Consider the following 17,469-nt stretch of genomic DNA (forward strand, 5'->3'; position numbering starts at 1 on the left):
TTAGTCCGTAGGGTTCAATATTGAGTTGGCCCACACTTTCCAGCTATAACAGCTTCAACTCTTCTGGGAAGGCCGTCCACAAGGTTTAGGAGTGTGTCTATGGGAATGTTTGACCATTCTTCCAGAAGCGCATTTGTGAGGTCAGGCACTGATGTTGGCTGAGAAGGCCTGGTTCACAGTCTCCGCTCTAATTCATCCCAAAGTTGTTCTATCGGGTTGAGGTCAGGACTCTGTGCAGGCCAGTCAAGTTCCTCCACCCCAAACTCGCTCATCCATGTCTTTATGGACCTTGCTTTGTGCACTGGTGCGCAATCATCCCCAAAGGGTTTCTACAAAGTTGGGAGCATACAATCAGGGCTGGACTGGGACAAAAATGTGGCCCTGGACTTCATCCTGACCGGCCCACTTTAATTTTGCAAACAAGCACAAAAACAGTATATAAAACTATACGTAATTGTGCAAAAAAACATAAGTAGCATAACATAAGAAGTCCTCACTAACCTCTTTTATTATTTCACTTATTCTCCTCTGTATTTTCTCATCTTTCTCACATCACTGTGTGAAGTTGAGGGCGAGCCGTGCAGCCATTACTTTGTCACTGAAACCGGCCCACTGAGCCATCGGCCCACCGGGAAACTCCCTGTAGTCCCAATGGCCAGTACATGCCTGCATACAATTGTCCAAAATGTCTTGGTATGCTGACGCCTTAAGAGTTCCCTTCACTGGAACTAAGGGGCCAAGCCCAACCCCTGAAAAACAACCCCCACACCATAATCCCCCCTCCACCAAATGATTTGGGCCAGTGTACAAAGCAAGGCCCATAAAGACATAGATGAGCGAGTTTGGGCTGGGGGAACTAGACTGGCCTGCACAGAGTCCTGAGCTCAACCGGATAGAACACCTTTGAATTAAAGCGGACACTGCGAGCCAAGCCTTCTCTCCCAACATCAGTGCCTGACCTCACAAATGCGTTTCTGGAAAAATGGTCAAACATTCTCATAGACACCCTCCTAAACCTTGTGGACAGCTTTCCCAGAAGAGGTGAAGTTGTTATAGCTGCAAAGGGTGGGCCAACTCCAATATTGAACCCTACCTACTAAGACTTGGATGCCATTAAAGTTCATGTGTGTGTGTGTGTGTAAAGGCAGGCGTCCCAATACTTTTGATAATATAGAGAGTATACAGAGTCCTGACCTCAACCCGATAGAACACCTTTGAATTAGAGCGGACACTGCGAGCCAGACCTTCAGGTCCAACATCAGTGCCTGACCTCACAAATGTGCTTCTGGAAGAATGGTCAAACATTCACATAGACACACTCCTAAACCTTGTGGACAACCTTCCCTATGGAACCCTACCTACTAAGCCTGGGGTGCCATGAAAGTTCATGCGCGTGTAAAGGCAGGTGTCCCAATACTTTTGTCAACCCATCAGGCTTTACTTCCTCTTTAATGTGTATACACAGGAGAACATGCACGCTCTATGGTTTCCGTAACTGTCCTCATTTATTGCATAGCTTGCCAAAAATCATTTGTACTGTTAAGAGATAAGGTTAGACCAACTGACTGAGAGAAATTAAATTTTTATGCCTAAAGCCAGCCAAACACGGATTGAAATTCGGCCAGTTCAGCAGGGTCCAGTCAAATTTCTATGCAAGTTTCCATGTCCATGTATGCATTAAATTCAGCTGCTTAGCTTCACACTTCACACAGGGGCGGGAGGAGAAGGAGCAGATCGGCTCTCTCCTCTTCCATCCCTGCAATGGGAGGAAGGAGGGAGGGGAACTGTCAGTGCAGGCTCTGGGCTGTATGAGCAAGACACGCTCTCAGCTCAGAGCCCTGCAGCCAGCAACCCCACTGGGGCCACCCCACCACCACAGTGGCGGAACGCCAGGGTCTTGGTCGGTAGTGCGAACCTTGGTAGTTCCGCCACTGGGACCTTGTGCAGAATCACAGTCTGTGCAAATGCTGTTAGCCCCTGATTGAACGTTTTACTTACTGACTATACAACACAATTTTTTTTTCTTATTTCATAATTTGCCTAGCTGTAATTACCGAGTAGTGATTTCTGATGTTTATATGATTTCATTTCTTGTTCTGTACCTGTGAAGATTCTGTGCTCACTGACATTTATTCCGTCTCTCGTGTTTATTGTGGTTATTTTTAACTTTTTTTTTTTTTGCACTTTTGCAGGTTCTGTATAAGGTGTTTAACTGTTTTGTTGAAATGGGCCCACACAACGTCCAGGCTGTGGATTATATGAAAGGCGTCGGTGAGTAATGTGGGGATGTGAGTCACGAAGTTTTACCCGCCAGACACGATCTGGGATTAAAGGCAAAAATAAAACAAAATTCTGAACAGGTAAACTGCCTGTTCACAATCCTTTGCAGAATGGACACGGAGCTGCGCGTGCACAGTGCCAGTGTGTGTCGGGGGTGAATGACTCCCATGCATGCACGGGACTGGCGTCACCCCACGCCGGCCAATAAAGATGAGCAAAGATCGTGGAGAAGAGGCCGGTGCTGGCAAGGGACCTTGGAAGTGTTGGACCATTGTAACATAGATAAATATTCTTGCCTTTAGTTCGGCTTTAAAGTACAATTATCAGGACTCTTAGGCCCCTTTCAGACGGGGCGGATCTGCTCAGCGGGGGATCAGGCGGATGACAAGTCGGTCTCTGCTCACTGTGCAGGGAGGGACCGGTCAGAGCGCCGCTTTCCTCTATGACCATCCCCCCTCTGACCATCTCCTGTAGAAATTCTGCAGTCTCTGACCATCTCTTGTATCATGTTTGCAGTCTCTGACCATCTCTTGTATCATGTTTGCAGTCTCTGACCATCTCTTGTATCATGTTTGCAGTCTCCGACCATCTTCTGTAGAAAGTCTGCAGTCTCTGACCATCTCATGTAGAAAATTTGCAATTTTTGATTATCTCTTGTAGAGTATGTCGCAGCCTCTGATCAGCTCCCATAGAAAGTCTACAGTCTCTGACCATCTCTTGTATCCTCTCTGCAGTCTCTGACCATCTCCTGTAGAAACTCTGCAGTCTCTGACCATCTCTTGTATCATGTTTGCAGTCTCTGACCATCTCTTTTATCATGTTTGCAGTCTCTGACCATCTCTTGTATCATGTTTGCAGTCTCTGACCATCTCTTGTATCATGTTTGCAGTCTCTGACCATCTCTTGTATCATGTTTGCAGTCTCCGACCATCTTCTGTAGAAAGTCTGCAGTCTCTGACCATCTCCTGTAGAAAATTTGGAATTTTTGATTATCTCTTGTAGAGTATGTCGCAGCCTCTGATCAGCTCCCATAGAAAGTCTGCAGTCTCTGACCATCTCTTGTATCCTGTCTGCAGTCTCTGACCATCTCCTGTAGAAACTCTGCAGTCTCTGACCATCTCCTGTAGCATTCCTGCAGTCTCTTATCATCAATTGTATCATTCCTGCAGTCTGACTATCTCCTGTAGAAATTATGCAGTCTCTAAACATGTCCTGTAATATGTCAGCAGTCTCTGACCATCTCTTGTATCACGTTTGCAGTCTCTGACCATGTCATGTAGAAAGTCAGCAGTCTCTGACCATCTCATATGGTATGTCTGCAGTCTCTGACTGTCGCTTGTAGCATGCCTGTAGTCTCTGACCATCTCTTGTATCATGTCTACAGTCTCTGACCATCTTTTGTATCATATCTGCAGTCTTTGACCATCTCCTGTAGCATTCCTGCAGTCTCTGACAATCTCCTGTGTCATGTCTGCAGTTTGACCATCTCCTGTAGAAAGTCAGCAGTCTCTGACCATCTCTTGTAGCATGCCTGTAGTCTCTGATCATCTCTTGTATCATGTCTGCAGTCTCTGACCATCTCTTGTATCATGTCTACAGTCTCTGACCATCTCCTGTGTCATGTCTGCAGTCTCTGACCATCTCTTGTATCATGTCTACAGTCTCTGACCATCTCCTGTGTCATGTCTGCAGTCTCTGATCATCTCTTGTATTATGTCTGCAGTCTCTGACCATCTCCTGTAGAATGTCAGCAGTCTCTGACCATCTCATATGGCATGTCTGCAGTCTCTGACTGTCTCTTGTAGCATGCCTGTAGTCTCTGTCCATCTCCAGCAGGCTGTTTTGCACAGTCCTTGTCGGCTTTCTGGGGCATACGATTCTCATGATATTATTTGAGGCCCTTTGGTGATGTCAGGGGCCACACATAAGTAAGTTGACCGGCACTGTCCTAGATAGTCTCTCACATGGATGCTAAGCCGTCTCTCTTTATTCAATCCCTGCAACTGACAATTAAGGTTAATAAAAGATTGGCTGGTTGAATCTTCAGCACAGTCGTCAATAAATAGTCTCATGGGTGCCATTCAGGACTCTGATGAGGACATAAGAACATTTAAAGCTCCACCAGTAATTTTATTTTTTTATTGAACCAGTTAATGTTCCCATCTCATGCCCGTATTGAAATGCCAGTTATATTTATCCTCCTTCATCTTGCCCGCCTTGACAGCCCGTGTCATTACTGAGACAAGGAAGAAGCCTGTGAGTCATTGCTAATGTAATATGAATGGCAGTGTTTTCAGGGAATGGCATAATGGGGCATATAAACAGGAACGCTCAGCTTATGAAAACAAATAAAATGCCGCGCTATATTAAGATTACCAATGTGAAATTCATGTATTTTATATGTGTTCTATCTCAGGGCAAACCGTGCATGATATTAACCCCCTCAATACCGGGCATTTACACCCCCTTCCTGCCCAGGGCATTTTTCAGCTTTTAGCGCTATTGCACTTTGAATGACAATTGGGCAGTCATGCTACACTGTAACCACGCAACATTTTTACCATTTTCTTCACACAAATAGATCTTTCTTTTGGTGGTATTTAATCACTCCTTCGTTTATTTTTTCCAAAAAGGAAAAAAAAAAGACAAAAAATTCTGAAAAAAATATATATTTTTTGTTTCTGTCAGTAAATTTTGTAAATAAGTAATTTTTCTCCTTCACTGATGGGTACTGAGGAGGCGGCACTTATGGGGACTGATTAGGTGGCACTGATGAGGAGGCACAAATATGCCACACTTATGGGCGCTGATGAGGAGCCACAAATATGCCGCACTTATGGGCGCTGATGAGGTGGCACTTATGGGGACTGATTAGGTGGCACTGATGATAAGACACGAATATAGCGCACTTATGAGCACTGATGGGTGGCACTGATATGTGGCACAGATGAGCACTGATAGGTGGCACTTATGGGTGGCACTAGGGGGCACTGGGCAAAGATAGGCGGCCCTGGTGGGCACAGATGGGCATTGATGGACAGCAGTGATGAGCATTGATGGGCAGCAGTGATGGGCATTGATGGGCAGCACTCATAGCCAGCACTGACTGGCATCACTGATTGCTGGCACTTGTGGGCACAGATTGGTGCCAATTGTGGGCACTGGTTATCACTGATTGCCGGCAGTGGCATTGCTAGCACTGGTGGGCACTTAATTGTAATCAGGGCACTGAGGATCAGTGCCCTGATTACATCCCTAGATGTCCTCTGTGAGAACATGCCACTGATCGGCTCTCCTCTCCTCACACTCTGTCAGTGTGAGGCGAGGAGAGCCGATTACCAGCATCTCCATGTTTACATGTCACCAGCTGTGATTGGACACAGCTGATCACATGGTTAAAGAGCCACGGTTCCTTACTCAGATTGCAACACGACGTGGCCGTGAACACGCGTTGCGCAACCCCGGGGCGCGCAAGAGCGGCCGTTCTGGGAGGCCGTCGTATGACATACTCACGTCTTCCAGGTGCTAAAGCGCACCACTCTATAGCAGATAAAAGAAAAAAAACAGGACATGGTCAGACACTACAAGCTTGCCACAAAAGATAGTCAGAGACCGCAGACTTTCTACAGGAGATGGTCAGAGAATATAAGCATGCTACAAAAGATAGTCTGATGGAATGGTGAGCTAGTCAGAGACTGCATGCTTTCTACAGGAGATGGTCAGAGACTATTGACATTCTACAGGAGATGGTCAAAGGCTGCAAAATACTACAGGAGATGGCCAGAACCTGCATGCATACCACAGGAGATGGTCAGAGACTGAAGACATTCTACAGGAGATGGTCAGAGACTGAAGACATTCTACAGGAGATGGTCAGAGACTGAAGACATTCTACAGGAGATGGTCAGAGACTGCCGGCATGCTAAAGGAGATGGTCAGAGACTTCAGAATTTCTAGAGGACATGGTTTGAGACTGAAGACATTCTACAGGAGATGGCCAGAGCCTGCAGACATACATAATACAGGAGATGGTCAGAGACTACAGACATTCTACAGGAGATGGTCATAGACTGCAAAATACTACAGGAAATGACCAGAACCTGCAGGCATACCACAGGAGATGGTCAGAGACTGAAGACATTCTACAGGAGATGGTCAGAGACTGAAGACATTCTACAGGAGATGGTCAGAGACTGAAGACATTCTACAGGAGATGGTCAGAGACTGAAGACATTCTACAGGAGATGGTCAGAGACTGCCGGCATGCTAAAGGAGATGGTCAGAGACTTCAGAATTTCTAGAGGACATGGTTTGAGACTGAAGATATTCTACAGGAGATGGTCAGAGCCTGCAGACCTTTTACAGGAGATGGTCAGAGACTGCCGGCATGCTACAGGAGATGGCCAGAGACTGCCGGCATGCTACAGGAGATGGCCAGAGACTGTCGGCATGCTACAGGAGATGGCCAGAGACTGCCGGCATGCTACAGGAGATGGTCAGAGACTGCCGGCATGCTACAGGAGATGGTCAGAGACTTCAGAATTTCTAGAGGACATGGTTTGAGACTGAAGACATTCTACAGGAGATGGCCAGAGCCTGCAGACCTACATAATACAGGAGATGGTCAGAGACTACAGACATTCTACAGGAGATGGTCATAGTCTGCAAAATACTACAGGAGATGACCAGACCCTGCAGGCATACCACAGGAGATGGTCAGAGACTGAAGACATTCTACAGGAGATGGTCAGAGACTGAAGACATTCTACAGGAGATGGTCAGAGACTGAAGACATTCTACAGGAGATGGTCAGAGACTGAAGACATTCTACAGGAGATGGTCAGAGACTGAAGACATTCTACAGGAGATGGTCAGAGACTGCCGGCATGCTAAAGGAGATGGTCAGAGACTTCAGAATTTCTAGAGGACATGGTTTGAGACTGAAGATATTCTACAGGAGATGGTCAGAGCTGCAGACCTTTTACAGGAGATGGTCAGAGACTGCCGGCATGCTACAGGAGATGGCCAGAGACTGCCGGCATGCTACAGGAGATGGCCAGAGACTGTCGGCATGCTACAGGAGATGGCCAGAGACTGCCGGCATGCTACAGGAGATGGCCAGAGACTGCCGGCATGCTACAGGAGATGGTCAGAGACTGCCGGCATGCTACAGGAGATGGTCAGAGACTTCAGAATTTCTAGAGGACATGGTTTGAGACTGAAGACATTCTACAGGAGATGGCCAGAGCCTGCAGACCTACATAATACAGGAGATGGTCAGAGACTACAGACATTCTACAGGAGAAGGTCATAGACTGCAAAATACTACAGGAGATGACCAGACCCTGCAGGCATACCACAGGAGATGGTCAGAGACTGAAGACATTCTACAGGAGATGGTCAGAGACTGAAGACATTCTACAGGAGATGGTCAGAGACTGAAGACATTCTACAGGAGATGGTCAGAGACTGCCGGCATGCTAAAGGAGATGGTCAGAGACTTCAGAATTTCTAGAGGACATGGTTTGAGACTGAAGATATTCTACAGGAGATGGTCAGAGCCTGCAGACCTTTTACAGGAGATGGTCAGAGACTGCCGGCATGCTACAGGAGATGGCCAGAGACTGCCGGCATGCTACAGGAGATGGCCAGAGACTGCCGGCATGCTAAAGGAGAGGGTCAGAGACTTCAGAATTTCTAGAGGACATGGTTTGAGACTGAAGACATTCTACAGGAGATGGTCAGAGACTGCCGGCATGCTACAGGAGATGGTCAGAGACTGCCGGCATGCTAAAGGAGATGGTCAGAGACTTCAGAATTTCTAGAGGACATGGTTTGAGACTGAAGACATTCTACAGGAGATGGTCAGAGACTGCCGGCATGCTACAGGAGATGGTCAGAGACTTCAGAATTTCTAGAGGACGTGGTCAGAGACTGAAGACATTCTACAGGAGATGGTCAGAGACTGCAGGCATACTACAGGAGATGGTCAGAGACTGCAGGCATACTACAGGAGATGGTCAGAGACTGCAGGCATACTACAGGAGATGGTCAGAGACTGCAGGCATACTACAGGAGATGGTCAGAGACTGCAGGCATACTACAGGAGATGGTCGGAGACTCACTGCATATGTTTCTACAGGAGATGGTCAGAGACTCTAGAATTTCTAAAGACGGTAGTCAGAGATTTTATTTTATTAAATCATAAAATATATATTTTTTAAAACTTTACATAAAATGATTTAAGGTCCATAACATCACATGTATCAGCTGTTCCCTCATATATATATATATATATATATATATATATATATATATATATATATATATATATATAACCTCATCTGGCTATTTCCTCTCTTGCAGGCTCCTTCTTCGTGGTCAGTCTCGGAGGGACGGCGGTGGGCCTGGTGTTCGCTTTCCTGCTCGCCTTCATCACGCGGTTTACCAAGCGAGTGCGCATGATAGAGCCCCTCTTCATCTTCCTCATCGTCTATCTCGCCCACCTCACCGCAGAAATGGTCTCGCTGTCTTCCATACTGGCGTAAGTACTCTTTACTCCTCACCATTAGACGCTTGTTATGACGGTAAGAACACAATGTATCAGCGTTTCAGGGGAACGGGCTCATTCACCTGACATCGCACATGAGATGATGATGAGGACTAGGATCGTCTCTTCTCATCGCAGTCGGTCATACTCCTGCTGTGAGGCTCCCAGTGCAGACCTGACATCTGTTCAGAAAGGGGAACATTCAGTGAGATTTCCAGCATGTCACAAAGCCTCATTAGAGCTCCTTCTACACAACCTGGCTGCGCTTCCATGTGTCTGTCTGTCTATGGATGGATATTGCAGAAGAGCGAAAGAGAGCCGGTAAAGATAGAAGTACGGGAGCTGACCGAGCTGACTCAAGTTTGAAGCTGAGTCAGCTCGGGCAGCTCCAACCTTCCCTTCAGTCTTGCACAGTTGTACCGGCTCCTCTCCTGTACTGATATTACTTCGCTGCACACTGTGAGCTTGACACAGAGTGCATAAAGCCCCATACACACGATCGGACTTTGTACAAACTTTCCCGTGGACTTTTGTACAAAGGGCGTTGGCCGTAAGTTTGTATTGCATACACACGATCAGACTTTTTAGGCAACAAACACGAACGTAGTGACGTTTCAACGTACTGACGACACTTCAAAAGAGGACACTCAATTACTCCAGCGCCACCCTTTGGTCAACTTCTGTATTGTTGTCTGATCTTTTGCATTGGATCTGAGTAGGGATGAGCTCAGGCGTGTTCGCATGGAACACACGCAGAGCCCACCAGGAAGTGGGCGCAGCGCTGCGCTAATCACAGGCAGGGCAGGCGGGGCAATGTCTCACTGCCTGTGATTAGCGCAGTGCTGCGCCCACTTTCTGGTGGGCTCTGCACGTGTTCCATGCAAACACACCTGAGCTCATCCCTAGTTCTGAACATGCGTGTTTGTAAAGTCCAATGGTTTTCTGTACACACGATTGGACTTTGCTCCTTCGGACTTCTGTTGTCAAAAAGTTTGTCCGTTCACACAGCCAACAAAAGTCCGATGAAAATGGAAAAAGTTTGTCGGATGGAGCGTACACATGGTCGGATGTTGCTCCAAAACAGCTAATTTGCATGTTTGTTGTCAAAAAGTCAGATTGTGTGTATGGGCCTTTGGCAGCTGTAGTTAGATAGAGCCCCGCCTCATTTCCTGGGGTCCTGCGAAACACCCAACCGAGATAACGGGGCTTTTGGAGGGGGCTGTAAGGTAGCCTACTGACTATTGCCCCTGGCATTTCAGGGAGTTACAATAATTCAGGGAGATGTCGTGTTATATAATGCAAGATGGCATTATCACATTGAACAGTCAGGCTGCATTCGCACCTGAGTGTTTCAAAGTTGTGCGCTTTTACCGCGATTTTGTTCAGGTCACCAATGTAAAAGGCAGAAAAATGCCTTTAATCTTTCCCCAAAGAAGCTCATGTTGTTTAATTGAGCTCAGGGCGTTTTTCGGGCGTTTTTCAGGCGTTTTTCCTCAGGTGACAAAAGGGTCAGATGTCAACATGTGTCATTGAAATGAATGGGATTTTGCTTGTTGGTTGTTTTTCAGGCGTTTTATGAGCGTTTTATGAGCTGAAAGCGCTCAGGTGTGAACGCAGCCTTAAGGAAGCCATGATGGTCTGTCTCTGCCAACTTGAAACTCAGTGAGAAGATGGATGTGAAAAGAAAGCTGGGTAACAAGATTTGGACAGCTCTGTTTTTTTTTTTTTTTTAATACTGGTGCCGAACGGTCTAGCCTAGCTCTGAGGAAGGGGGTGCGCCCCCGAAACGCGTTACCTGTGCCCCGTGTCCTGTGCATGTCCATGCATTGTTTTTATGGCCTTTTGTCAGTTGCATTTTGTGAGTAACCAGTTTTATATAAAACATTTTTATTATTAAATTCTCTTTGGTAATGCACTAGGTGTGCGCGCCTTCCATTTCTGTTTTTCTACTGGTGCTGAACTGTCTGGGTGGGCACTGACCTGAGTCACGTAGGCTAGATGACTACTCTTGTTGGTAATTGGCTTACTGTTTAATTCGATTGCTGTTTATGTTAGCTGTTCATTAGATGTACTGATTATTTTACTGTTTACAGTTTGCATTGTTTAGGATAATGGGATCAGGCTCTTACCAGATTTTGTGTGTTATATATTATGTGCAAATTTACAATAAAGCCAGTTGCAATTTGCACCTAAGCTAGTGCCGTCTAGTTCTTGGGTGCAATGCTCAGCTATAATACCTGGTTCCAGAGTAGAGGAAGCTCGAGCTGTATCTTGGTGGAAGTACCCTGGCTGGGTGCCAGGCAGCCCGTTACAGGTAAATCCCATCCTTCCGACTCTTGGTTCACAAACAGGTACCAAGAGCTGTGAAATAAACAGAGCGTGCCACTCATAAACTGTTGGAGCATTCCTCGTCCTACATTTGCACACATACAAGCAACATTTTATATGTGTGGCCATGGGGCATGAAATACTTTGGCCCAGGGCTGGACTTACCATTGGGCTTGACTGGGCTCAAGCCCATGGGCCCCGCTCAACAGGGGGCCCCACCGAGATACATAGCCGAGTGTACTCGGCTCGGCTCCGCTCACAGTTACGCCCAGTCCCGCCCTACGATGGACATAATACAGGGACTGGGCGTGATTGTAAGCCGAGCCGAGTACACCAGGTTACTCTTGGCTCCGCTCTGGACTGCGAGAGGACCCGAGTGCCGCCGAGATACACAGGACTCTGTATCTCCGCGTCGCCATTTTTAAACTTCAAGACTGCAATGACAAGGCTACAAATGACAAGGCTACACTGACAAGGCTGCAAATGACACTGGACAAGGCTGCAGATGGACACTGATAAGGCTGCATTGATGGGTATTTAAATTAAAGTTTTTTCCTTAAACTTCCCTCCTAAACTTGGGGTGCGTGTTATGCGCCAATAAATACGGTAATGTATAGAAGGTAGAGCCCGAAAGTGACTCAAGCCCAGAGGCCCCCACCACCCTAAGTCCTGCCCTGCTTTGGCCACTTTTAATTGGTGGCCTGCAAAAACAGCTCTCTGGAAGGATAGCTCAGGTGGGTTCAGGCTATTCTCCAAACTGTGGTAGATGCGGCCCTCTGTTTGCCTTTATCTGGCCTTTGTCCTCCCACTGACATTAACATTGGGCCATAATTTCTGCCACTGACACCAACAGTGTGGCACTATTCCTCCCACTGGCACCAATGATGGGGCACTATTATTCCCACTGACATCAATGATGGGGCACTATTCCTCCCACTGACACCAATGATGGGGCACTATTCCTCTCACTGACACCAATGATGGAGCACTATTCTTCCCACTGATACCAATGATGAGGCACTATTCCTCCCACTGCCACCAATGATGGGCGCAATTCCTCCCACTGGCACCAATGACGGGGCACTATTCCTCCCACTACCACCAATGACGGGGCATTATTCCTCCCACTGATACCAATGATGGGGTGATCTTCCTCCCACTGACACCAATGATGGGGCACTATTCCTCCCACTGCCACCAATGATGGGGCACTATTCCTCCCACTGACACCATTGATGGGGCACTATTCCTCCCACGAACACCAATGATGGGGCACTATTTCTCCCACTGACACCAAGGATGGGGCACTATTCTTCCCACTGATACCAATGATGGGGCACCATTCCTCCCACTGACACCAATGATGGGGCACTATTCCTCCCACTGACACCAATGATGGGGCACTATTCTTCCCACTAATACCAACAATGGGGCACTATTCCTCCCACTGACACCAATGACGGGGTGCTATTCCTCCCACTGCCACCAATGACGGGGCATTATTCCTCCCACTGATACCAATGATGGGGTGATCTTCCTCCCACTGACACCAATGATGGGGCACTATTCCTCCCACTGACACCAATGATGGGGTGCTATTCCTCCCACTGACACCAATGACGGGGCACTATTCCTCCCACTGACACCAATGATGGGGCACTATTCTTCCCACTGATACCAATGATGGGGCACTATTTCTCCCACTGACACCAAGGATGGGGCACTATTCCTCCCACTGACGTCATTGATGGGGCACTATTCCTCCCACTGATACCAATGATGGGGCACTATTCCTACCACTGACGTCATTGATGGGGCACTATTCCTCCCACTGATACCAATGATGGGGCACTATTCCTCCCACTGACACCAATGATGGGGCACTATTCTTCCCACTGATACCAATGATGGGGCACTATTTCTCCCACTGACACCAAGGATGGGGCACTATTCCTCCCACTGACGTCATTGATGGGGCACTATTCCTCCCACTGATACCAATGATGGGGCACTATTCCTCCCACTGACACAAGGATGTAAAGCCCGGCCTCTAGCAAGCTGCACACATCTATACAGTCACAGGGCAGGACAAGGTCGGCCTACAAGCAATCCTGGTGACTGGTCCTTTGCCTTCTGCTTGGCTCTCTTGGGCACAGCTTTCTCTGTATAGATCCTCATTAAGATCGATCAATGCAGGCTTTTCAAGCTTAATATCAATCAAAAGAAAATGGCCGCCTCCTCCTGATCATTAAGGTTGACCGATGTTTGTTTTTCAAGGTGAATATTGATAACAAAAAATAAATTGATGGTCATTAAGATTAAATGATACCAACCTATCCAGATAATTATTGATAACAAATGATAATATTTTACTGACACTCCAGATTGTCTGCATTGTAATAAAGCTGTAAAGGAATCCCGTGTGGTCCATGGCAGGGCTCCGCACAATTTATTTTTAATCAATTTGATTATACGATTGAAGATGGTGATTGGTTAGAGACGTGAAGGATAAAAAGTAAGGCAGTTGCTATGTTATAGAGCAGGAGACTCCAAGCTTTCTAAGCAAAAGGCCAGTTAAATGTCCTTTAGATTTTAGGGGGACCGGACTGTGGCCAGTAGGAGTAGAAAATGTCCTGCCATCTGTAACATTGCCCCATCATTGGTGTCAGTGGGAGGCATAGTGCCCCATCATTGGTGTCAGTGGGAGGCATAGTGCCCCATCATTGGTGTCAGTGGGAGGCATAGTGCCCCATCATTGGTGTCAGTGGGAGGCATAGTGCCCCATCATTGGTGTCAGTGGGAGGAATAGTGCCCCATCATTGGTGTCAGTGAGAGGCATAGTGCCCCATCATTGGTGTCAGTGAGAGGCATAGTGCCTCATCATTGGTGTCAGTGGGAGGAATAGTGCCCCATCAATGGTATCAGTGGGAGGAATAGTGCCCCATCATTGGTGTCAGTGGGAGGTATAGTGCCCCATCATTGGCGTCAGTGGGAGGAATAGTGCCCCATCACTGATATCAGAGGGAGGAATAGTGCCTCATCATTGGTGTCAGTGGGAGGTATAGTGCCCCATCATTGGTGTCAGTGGGAGGAATAGTGCCCCATCAATGGTGTCAGTGGGAGGAATAGTGCCCCATCATTGGTGTCAGTGGGAGGAATAGCACCCCATCATTGGTGTCAGTGGGAGGAATGGTGTCCCATCATTGGTGTCAGTGGGAGGAATGGTGCCCCATCATTGGTGTCAGTGGGAGGAATAGTGCCCCATCATTGGTGTCAGTGGGAGGAATAGCACCCCATCATTGGTGTCAGTGGGAGAAATAGTGCCCCATCAATGGTGTCAGTGGGAGGAATAGTGCCCCATCATTGGTGTCAGTGGGAGGAATAGCACCCCATCATTGGTGTCAGTGGGAGGAATGGTGTCCCATCATTGGTGTCAGTGGGAGGAATAGTGCCCCATCATTGGTGTCAGTGGGAGAAATAGTGCCCCATCAATGGTGTCAGTGGGAGAAATAGTGCCCCATCCTTGGTGTCAGTGGGAGGAATAGTGCCCCATCATTGGTGTCAGTAGGAGGAATAGTGCCCCATCATTGGCGTCAGTGGGAGGAATAGTGCCCCATCACTGATATCAGAGGGAGGAATAGTGCCTCATCATTGGTGTCAGTGGGAGGAATAGTGCCCCATCAATGGTGTCAGTAGGAGGAATAGTGCCCCATCATTGGCGTCAGTGGGAGGAATAGTGCCCCATCACTGATATCAGAGGGAGGAATAGTGCCTCATCATTGGTGTCAGTGGGAGGAATAGTGCCTCATCATTGGTGTCAGTGGGAGGAATAGTGCCCCATCATTGGTGTCAGTGGGTGGAATAGTGCCCCATCATTGGTGTCAGTGGGAGGAATAGTGCCCCTTCATTGGTGTCAGTGGGAGGCATAGTGCCCCATCATTGGTGTCAGTGAGAGGCATAGTGCCCCATCATTGGTGTCAGTGGGAGGAATAGTGCCCCATCATTGGTGTCAGTGGGAGGCATAGTGCCTCATCATTGGTGTCAGTGGGAGGAATAGTGCCCCATCAATGGTATCAGTGGGAGGAATAGTGCCCCATCATTGGTGTCAGTGGGAGGTATAGTGCCCCATCATTGGTGTCAGTGGGAGGAATAGTGCCCCATCATTGGTGGGAGGAATAGTGCCCCATCATTGGTGTCAGTGGGAGGAATAGTGCCCCATCATTGGTGTCAGTGGGAGAAATAGTGCCCCATCATTGGTGTCAGTGGGAGGAATAGTGCCCCATCATTGGTGTCAGTGGGAGGAATAGTGCCCCATCATTGGTGTCAGTGGGAGGAATAGTGCTCCATCATTGGTGTCAGTGGGAGGAATAGTGTCCCATCATTGGTGTCAGTGGGAGGAATAGTGCCCCATCATTGGTGTCAGTGGGAGGCATAGTGCCCCATCATTGGTGTCAGTGGGAGGAATAGTGCCCCATCATTGGTGTCAGTAGGAGGAATAGTGCCCCATCACTGGTGCCAGTGGGAGAAACTTTGTGGCCTCCTGATCTCCATCGCCAGCGGCTTCCCCTGCTCGGGGGGAGGAGACGTGAGAGAGGGGGCGGTGCCCCTAATTGACGAGCCGTCAGTGGTTCCCACCCCATACCTACCTCTGAGCACCATCCCTTGGTTCCACCCTCTACCTCCCAGTACCGCCCCTTTTATAGAAAGCAGACCCAAGTATCATTTTGTGATTCTAAACAATTGGTATGGAGTTTGTTAATGATAACAAGGTAGTAAAACAGATCCCCTGCACCCGGCAACAATACACCCCCCCCCCCCCAGCAACAATAGATCCACCCCAGGAATAATAGACCCCCACAAGCCATAATAGATCTCCCAGCTGCCAGAAACAAAAAGATCCCTCCCTCAACAGTAGATCACTCTCAACAACAATTGGCCCCCAGCAGCAACCATAGATCAACCCCTTGAAAAATAGATCCCCCACAAGCAACAATGGATCTCCCAACAGCCAGGAACAATAGATCCTTCCCAGCAAAAACTGTCCCGCAGCAGCAATAGATCCCCTACAACAAAATAGTCCCTACAGCGGAGATCTCCAAACTTTCTACACAAAGGGCCAGTTTACTGTCCCTTCGATTTTAGGGCGGCCCAGCTAGGGCCAACGGGATTAGGAAATGTTCTGGCATGCAGTGGGAGGACTAATGCCCCATTGTTGGTGTCATTGAAAGGAATTGTGCCCTTTAGTTGGTGTCAATGGGAGGAATAGTGCCCCATCATTGGAGTCAGTGGGAGAAATAGTGCCCCATCATTGGTGTCAGTGGAAGGAATAGTGCCCCATCATTGGTGTCAGTGGGAGGAATAGTGCCCCATCATTGGTATCAGTGGAAGGAATAGTGCCCCATCATTGGTGTCAGTGGGAGGAATAGTGCCCCATCATTGGAGTCAGTGGGACAAATAGTGCCCCATCATTGGTGTCAGTGGGAGGAATAGTGTCCCATCATTGGTGTCAGTGGGAAGAATAGTGTCCCATCATTGGTGTCAGTGGGAGGAATAGTGCTCCATCATTGGTGTCAGTGGGAGGAATAGTGTCCCATCATTGGTGTCAGTGGGAGGAATAGTGCCCCATCATTGGTGTCAGTGGGAGAAATAGTGCCCCATCATTGGTGTCAGTGGGAGGAATAGTGCCCCATCATTGGTGTCAGTGGGAGGAATAGTGCTCCATCATTGGTGTCAGTGGGAGGAATAGTGCCCCATCATTGGTGTCAGTGGGAGGAATAGTGCCCCATCATTGGTGTCAGTGGGAGAAATAGTGCCCCATCATTGGTGTCAGTGGGAGGAATAGTGCCCCATCATTGGTGTCAGTGGGAGGAATAGTGCCCCATCATTGGTGTCAGTGGGAGGAATAGTGCTCCATCATTGGTGTCAGTGGGAGGAATAGTGCCCCATCATTGGTGTCAGTGGGAGGAATAGTGCCCCATCATTGGTGTCAGTGGGAGGAATAGTGCTCCATCATTGGTGTCAGTGGGAGGAATAGTGTCCCATCATTGGTGTCAGTGGGAGGCATAGTGCCCCATCATTGGTGTCAGTGGGAGGAATAGTGCCCCATCATTGGTGTCAGTAGGAGGAATAGTGCCCCATCACTGGTGCCAGTGGGAGAAACTTTGTGGCCTCCTGATCTCCATCGCCAGCGGCTTCCCCTGCTCGGGGGGAGGAGACGTGAGAGAGGGGGCGGTGCCCCTAATTGACGAGCCGTCAGTGGTTCCCACCCCATACCTACCTCTGAGCACCATCCCTTGGTTCCACCCTCTACC

The 17,469-nt window shown here is 48.2% G+C and overlaps 1 protein-coding gene across 1 annotated transcript in view; it reads left to right on the forward strand.

The window, feature by feature from the left end:
- The window catches only part of SLC9A5 (solute carrier family 9 member A5), a 161,045-nt gene that overhangs the window by 53,668 nt on the left and 89,908 nt on the right, over window positions 1-17,469 (forward strand). Inside the window, exons 4-5 of the mRNA XM_077451806.1 lie at window positions 2,193-2,271; window positions 8,647-8,824. Coding sequence (XP_077307932.1) covers window positions 2,193-2,271; window positions 8,647-8,824 — 257 coding nt within the window. The remainder of the gene's footprint in view (window positions 1-2,192; window positions 2,272-8,646; window positions 8,825-17,469) is intronic.

The sequence above is a fragment of the Lithobates pipiens genome, unplaced genomic scaffold, assembly GCF_037356315.1.
Source record: "Lithobates pipiens isolate NorthernLeopardFrog02 unplaced genomic scaffold, aLitPip1_a1.2 Scaffold_10, whole genome shotgun sequence".
Taxonomy (NCBI): Eukaryota; Metazoa; Chordata; class Amphibia; order Anura; family Ranidae; genus Lithobates; species Lithobates pipiens.